The sequence below is a fragment of the Cnephaeus nilssonii genome (genome assembly GCF_951640355.1).
Source record: "Cnephaeus nilssonii genome assembly, chromosome: 13".
Classification (NCBI taxonomy): domain Eukaryota; kingdom Metazoa; phylum Chordata; class Mammalia; order Chiroptera; family Vespertilionidae; genus Cnephaeus; species Cnephaeus nilssonii.
Genome location: NC_137084.1, coordinates 6,766,791 through 6,773,950, shown reverse-complemented (window position 1 = coordinate 6,773,950; position 7,160 = coordinate 6,766,791). Strand labels below are relative to the sequence as shown.

The window sequence follows — 7,160 nt, the reverse complement described above, 5'->3', positions numbered from 1 at the left end:
TGAGGGAGCTGTGCCTGCGAGCGGGGCCCCTGGGCAGCTGGGTGTGCATGTGGCCCCAGCAGCCAGCCGGGTCTGGGTCCCAGCCGGCCTCGATGCTGCAGAGCAACACATGAATGGACGGGCACGCGGGCCGCGAGAGGCCAGCCCAGCAGCTCAGGTGGCAGGCCTCTGGCAGGATCTGGTTCCCTCGGACAAAAGCCGGGGGGGGGGGGGCAGGTGAATAAATCATGAGGGGCCCGGAGCAGGGCCGGACAGGACAGCTGACCTCATTCCGGGAGGGAGGAGCAGGCGCTGGGCGGTGAGTGGTCTGGGGACACAAGGGCACAAGAGGCAGGGGGGCTGCCTGGTCACCCCATCCTGTTGGCTGGGAAGCAGGGGCGTGGAGGTCAGCAGCGGCTCAGCGGGGGGTGCTGGCAGGAGGGGAGGGGGGGAGCGCAGAGGGGCCATGGGAGGGGAGGGGTGTGGAGTGAGGCTGGGGGGACCTGTCTTTCCACAATTCAGGAGCCTTGCTGGGAGGGGCTGGGGCGGTGGGAGAACAAGGGTGGACAGACAGAAAGAGCAATGTGAGAGGAGCCCACGCACAGAGGGAGGAGGACGGAGAGATGGGTCCGAGGTCCACGGACCGCTGGGCAAATGTTAGCAGGGGAGGGTGGAGAGAGGGACTGCCAGAGAGACAGACAGACCACCCGGAGCAGAGGGCGGACAGGGGCCTGGGCAGGAGGTTCGGAAGCCGGAGCACTGGCCGGTGGGCCCAGGTGCGGTGGGGCCAGCAGGAGGCTGGAGGGGTGGGGAAGGCGAGGATTGGAGCGAGGCGCTGTTGGAGAGGCCTGGGGAGCTAGGGGAGGTGGTGTTGGGACTCGGGGCAGCCCAGGCACAGAGATGCCTGCTGGTTGGCCCCCCGTGGAGGGAGGGGCAGGGGGAGAGAAGCCGGGGCCCACAGCTGCCACTAAGCCCCCTCCCGCAGGACCGGGGAGACCGGAGTGGGGCGGTGCCCCTCGGCCAGCAAGAGGGGCCAAGCCCTCGTCTCCATGGCCCTTCCTCAGGGCACAGAAGGTGACAGCCTCCCCACGGGGGACCCCAAGGCCTCTGAGGACACTGCGGGGCCCAGCCAGGCCCCCACCAGCCCTGCAGTCACCAGGCGGCGGCTCCTCCTGCGGGAGCTCGAGGCCCAGGTGCAGGCGGCCTACGGGCAGGTAAAGTGGGCAGGGGTGTGGGCTTATCCCCAAATGAGGGGACGGTGAGTGAACAGAGGGGATCCCGTGCCCCAACTGGGGCCCTGCAGGACAGACCCAGGCCGCACCCTGAAATGCGTGCTGACCCAGGAGTCCCTCGCTCAGCCGCTCACAGGGGGCCTGCGCCCCTCCCCGCCCTGTCCTCACTGAGCCCTCCCGCAGGCCCTGGCCCCCAGAGCTGGCTCTGTCAGCTCCTCATCCAGCTGCGAGGGGCGGGGGGGGGGGGTGGTGGTCCAGGGGTGCCCAGGGCAGGCGGGCAGGCAGGTGCTCCGAGGTGAGAGCCTGAGAGCCGGGGTCCTGGCAGGAAGAGGTAGGGGCTCCCAGGCCACCTTCCAGGACAGGCAGCGTGCGGAGGGTCTGCAAAGCTCATACCACCGGGTACCCGTTCAGACGGGAGGGTGCCCCAGCCCGCCCTGCACAACAGGCGCCTGGCGTCCTCCTCCCAGGCCCAGGCCCTGCTTCTGAAGAAATCCAGTCTCTCCTGATGGGGAGAGATTAGGGGGAGGGGGCAGGGGAAGGGGAGGGATGCCGAGAGGGGTGTCTGGAGGACCCTCAGGAGTGAGCGAGGGGAGGCTGAGCATCCAGGGGCCTTGGGGCCCTGGTGGCCCCCCTCACCAGCAAAGACACTCAGAGCTAATCCCGGATTAGGACCCGAGCCCCTGTGCCAGGGCTCCCCGCCTGCCCACCCGCCCCCGATCTTCCCCACAAAACCCTTGGAAAATCCCCTGCCAGGCTCCCAGACTCACTGGGAGCAGCTGGGGCTGGCGGGAGCCCACGGCCTCCGAGAGGCCCAGCCCGCGGCCCCGGACTCCAGGCCTGGCATGGTTCCTGGGCCCATGGGAAACTGTGCCAAGCGGCCCCGACGCCGGGGACCTAAGGTAGGGGGGCGAAGGGGGCGAAGGGGGCGAAGCCACGGCCAGGAGCCTGGGCTGGACCCCGGGAGGGTCAGGTGGTAGGCAGGGCCCTGTGTGAGGCAGGGCAGGGCTTAGAGGTGGGCACGGCGGGAGGATGGAGGTTGGTTCCCACTGGGCCTCCCCCGCCAAGCTCAGGGGCCCCCAGCTGCCCATCCTGCTGGCCGACCCTGCTCCCTGCTGGGGGACCCAGAGCTTGAGCTCAAGGTCTCACTCTGCCACTGGCTTTCTGAGTGACCTTGGCCAAGTCCTTTGCCCTTCCCGAGCCTCAGTTTTGCCCAAGTGGACGGTAAGGGGTGGACCCCTCAGCCTAGAGCGGCAATAGGTGAGGGCCCCTCTCTCCTGTGCCAGGAGCCAACGGCAGGAGAGGCTGGTGGGTAGGGGTACCGAGGAGCCACTGCCCCAGCTCATGGCCGGCTCTGCTGCAGGGCAGTTGGCTGTGGCCCGGCTTCCGCCCAGGGGGCTCCCCCCACAGCCCCAAGGAGCCGGGGGGCCCCAGACGGGGCGTCCAGGGCTACTCGGTGCTCAGCAGCCTGGTGGGGCCTGCCTGCATCTTCCTGCGGCCCAGCATCGCGGCCACCCAGCTTGTATGTACAGCCGCCCGCCGCCTGCCGCTGCCCTGTTCCTCTCCCTTTGTAGGGGGAGAGGATTGAGGGGGGAGGTCGGAGCAAAGGCACACAGATTGGGGAGGGGGGCAGAGAGAGACCCAGCGAAATGTCAGAGAGCCACCCAGGGGATGGGCAGGGAGGTGGCAGGGTCCCTAGGAGACAGATGGTGACATTGAGGCCACCAAGCTTGGGATCTGCCCAAACCAGACCCCCCTCTGGCCAATGGGCTCCGTGCCCTAGAAGAGGGTGGCAGGGGGTGGGAAGGCCCTGGGGGAAGCCTGGCAGGGTCAGAGGAGGGGAACCCAAGACCCCAGGGCCGTCAGCAGGAATGGGGGGAGGAACGAGGTCTGAGCAGTGTCAGACACAGGCCCTGTGCCTGGGTGTTGTGGGGGCTGATTGGAGAGCCCCAAAGAACAAGAAACAAGAGGTCCAGGGAATTCCTAACCCCTCTGTGCCCCTCAGGACCGGGAGCTGCGGCCGGAGGAGATTGAAGGTAAAGCGTTTGAAAAGACCTAGAGTTTCCGGAGGGGTGGACATGGGGGGTGCACACGGAGCGGGGGTCGGACGGGGGCCTCAGCATGCTCCAGGAGGAACTAGGAGCCGGAGGAGGCTGCAGGGGACCTATGCGAGGAGCCTGGGGACAGCCTGAGCAGGGAGGAGTCCACAAAACCCCCAGCTGTCAGTTGCCTGCTCTCACTTGCCAGGTGGGTCTCGGGTCCCTTTTACATTTGCTCAGCGAGCACTTCCTGACCACCCACCTGGCCTGTGCTGAGCACTGGGAAGCATGGCCAGCCACACAGACGTGGCCTGGTCCTCTGGAGACCGACGTCAATCAGTCAGCAAGTACAGTGGTGCTCAGTGCGTCCAGCACAGGACAGATGGGCGGCAGGGCTCTGGGTTTAGAGGGAAGACTTCCTTGAGTACATGACGTGAGGACCAAAGGGGAGGGGGGAGTGTTCCAGACTGTGAGCTCCTTCCTTCCTTCCTCCCTTCCTCCCTCCCTCCCTTCCTCCCTCCCTCCTTTTCCTTTCTTCATTGTCATATTCTCACTACCTAGAGCAGAGCTTGGCACATAGCAGATACTCCTAAATATTTGCTAAAAGAATGAATTATAGGAATAGCATGTGCAAAGGCCCTGAGGCAGAAAAGAGAAACCTGTTTAGAAGGAGGGAATGATTAGCCCAAGGAGAGAAGGGTGAGTTGATCCAAGCTGGGATCCAGGGGGACACTGGAGAAGGACTAACCCTGCCCTACCTGGCAGAGCTGCAGGTCGCCTTCCAGGAGTTTGACCGAGACCGGGACGGCTACATCGGCTATCGGGAGCTGGGCGCCTGCATGCGGACGCTGGGCTACATGCCCACGGAGATGGAGCTCATCGAGATTTCACAGCAGATCAGTATGTGCCTCAGACCCCCCCAATCCCCACTTCTCCAGAGGCCAGGGCCAGGGCAGCTGGGCAGCCCAGGCATGGAGATGCCTCCTGGTTGGCCCCAGAGCCCAGACCTCGGCCGTTCTCAAGGCAAGGACTCTGCCTCCAGAGACTCTCACCATCCCTATGAGGTGGGCAGGGCGAGGACCACTATACCCATTTTTTGATGAGGAAATTGAGTCTCTGATAGGTTAAGTGATTTGCCTAAGGTCACGCAGCCAGGTCATTGGAGCCAGGGCTTGAACCCAACCGAACTCTTCAGGAAAATTAAGGAAAGTCATCAAAAAACACAGATGGCCCAGCCTGTGGGGCCCGGAGGGAGAAGGGCACAGTTAGTGGGCCCCGGCCCGAAGGGGAGGGCAGCGGGCAGAGGAGGGCCAGGCTGGGCCGGGATCTGTGATGAGCACGGCCCCCAGGTGGCGGGAAGCTGGACTTTGAAGACTTTGTGGAGCTGATGGGCCCCAAGCTGCTGGCCGAGACAGCAGACATGATTGGTGTCCGGGAGCTGCGGGATGCCTTCCGAGAGGTGTGGCCCCTGGGCTGGAGGGCGGGCGGGGCCTGTGTGTGTGTGTGTGTGTGTGTGTGTGTTTGTGTGTGTGTGTGTGTGCTATGAGTGAGGGGCTGAGTGAATGGATGGTTCCTCGGTGACCCTACGCCTTGACCCACGCCGCCACAGTTTGACACCAACAGGGATGGCTGCATCAGCTTGGGCGAGCTCCGGGCGGCCCTCAAGGTCCTGCTGGGCGAGCGCCTCACCCAGCGGGAGGTGGACGAGATCCTCCAGGACATTGACCTCAACGGGGACGGCCTGATCGACTTCGAAGGTACCGCCTGCCACCACACCCTGGGAGGCTCCTGACAGATAAAGAACAATACGGCAGAGCTTTGGCTGCGTGCCAGGCCCTGTGCTGAGCCCGAATCCCATCACGAGCACCCAGGAGGAAGGAGCTTTATCTCCCCCGTGAACGGGAGAAGCCAGTCAGTCAGGTCTTAGGAAAGGGCCAGTGCTCGGCCAGAGGAGGTAGATGAAGCCACGATCTGACCCAGGCAGCCCGATCCAGACCCCGCTCCTCCTCCGCACTGCGCTCCCCCTGAGGGAGCACACGGATGACATCATCACAGGAGGCCGCGGGAAGCCAGTGTGTCGCCCCAGAGTTGCTCCTGAGCTTCCTAGCAGCCAAAGCAAAGAGAAAGTAGTTGAGTTACAAGATGTTTTTCTGTCCACGAGACAAAGCCCCTCTCCTTGGCCTAGAGACAGACCTATTACCTGTCAGATCCAGGAGACTCACTTGACCACACGCCCTCACACCTCAAGGCCAGCATATTGGCCCCGCCCCTCGTGGGGTCCACAGAGCAGACCCGAAACCGTGGCTTTGTCCCGGCAGAGTTTGTGCGAATGATGTCTCGCTGAGCCTGCACAGAAGCTGGAGGCAGCGGAGAGGACGTGAGACCACAGCCACTGCCCACGAGTGTGTTCCTGGAAGCCCATCGCCTCCAGCTGGGACCCTCTGCCTCTTCCCCCCCCCCCCAACCTGTGTGCAGCGCCCTTGCCTGCCCTCACCCCACCCCCGCTCCTCCACCAAGCCCATCTCTGTTTCTCTGACAATAAAGGACCTCCAGACCTGGGGAGACGGCTTTCACCTCTCACTTCCTCACCCTGGAGGACCCAGGATTTGGCCCCCAGAGGTTCAGTCCTGGGTCACGAGCCCCCTGGATTGTGCGCTCTGGGGGAGCAGGGCCCTCTGTGGATCCTGGACCCGGCCCACAGCAAGTGTCCGGAAAGGTCCCTGAACCAGTAAACCCAGCCTGCTTCTTCCTCCCAGAGCTGGGTGCGTGGGGCCCCTCACCCTGTGACTGGCCCCTGCCGGACCCAGGGTTGCTCTAGAACAGTAGTTCTCAACCTTCCTAGTGCCGCGACCCTTTAATACAGTTCCTCAGGTTGTGGTGACCCCCAACCATAAAATTATTTTCGTTGCTACTTCATAACTGTAATTTTGCTACTGTTATAAATCGTAATGTAAATATCTGTGTTTTCCGATGGTCTTAGGTGACCCTGCTAGCGATTCTCAGGTCTCGACCCACAGGTTGAGAACCGCTGCTGTAGAGCCTAAGACCATCGGAAAACACAGATATTTACATTACGATTCATTAACAGTAGCAAAATTACAGCTATGAAGTAGCAACGAAAATAATTTTATGGTTGGGGGTCACCACAACATGAGGAACTGTATTAAAGGGTCGCGGCATTAGGAAGGTTGAGAACCACTGCTCCAGAGGGTGGAGCAAACGTGTGAGGGCTTTTCCCAGGATCGAGCTCATTCTCTCTGGGAGGGGTGCTGCTCGGAGCCTTCGAGAAAGAACTGGAGCTCTTCCAGCTTTACTTGTCCGCTAGGAAGAGACTCCGCTGTTGGGCTCTGGCTGGGGGTCCCTTCAGAAGACAGCTCAGCTTCGGGGCTGCCGTCGCTCTTTGTGGAGCCCCCAGCCACTGGCCCAGCACGGCGGGCGCCAGGACACGCACGTTCCTGCCGGACTCGAGGTTCCCCTCCGGGGGGGGTGGGGGGGTCTCTGCTGCGAGCTCCCCTGACGTTTGCTGAGGCGTGGCTGGGCTGGTCTCACAGCCGAGGCCCTCCTGCAATCTTGTTTTCTTGCCGTTCTCTGCCTTGCATTTCTAACGTCATCTCACTGTCTGCTTCCTGGGGGACCCGAATGACAGGTCTGCTCACCCCCACCCTCCCCTCGTCTTCATGCCCCATTTTCCAGATTGAGGAAACCGAGAGGCCCAGTCTAAGTGATTTGCTAGAGGCCACACAGAGCACTGACCGCCCCCCCCTCCCCGGGCCATGCAGTGCATGCTGCCGGGTTATTCTTCCTAAAATAGCTCTTGCCTTTTGCGACACTGCTGTTCAGGGACTGGCCATGATCCCCCAGGGTCCTCAGATGACCCACCCCTGTGCCTGGCAGAAGTCTCCGGGAGGACAAG

At 63.0% G+C, this 7,160-nt stretch overlaps 1 protein-coding gene across 2 annotated transcripts; it reads left to right on the top strand.

Annotated features, from left to right (window-relative positions):
- Positions 1–1,028: 1,028 nt before the first annotated feature.
- CABP2 (calcium binding protein 2) lies at positions 1,029–5,702 on the top strand (the record flags this gene model as incomplete). 2 transcript variants are annotated; one of them, XM_079787956.1, is made up of 7 exons in its annotated part: positions 2,009–2,110; positions 2,572–2,730; positions 3,214–3,244; positions 4,013–4,147; positions 4,597–4,706; positions 4,857–5,004; positions 5,566–5,702. In XM_079787956.1, the coding sequence occupies 7 exons, from the start codon at positions 2,054–2,056 to the stop codon at positions 5,589–5,591; spliced, it is 666 nt and encodes a 221-aa protein (XP_079644082.1). In that variant the 3' UTR covers positions 5,592–5,702. The 2 variants fall into 2 exon arrangements, with proteins under 2 accessions (XP_079644083.1, XP_079644082.1); XM_079787957.1 differs by lacking the exons at positions 2,009–2,110; positions 2,572–2,730 and adding an exon at positions 1,029–1,193.
- Positions 5,703–7,160: the final 1,458 nt, after the last annotated feature.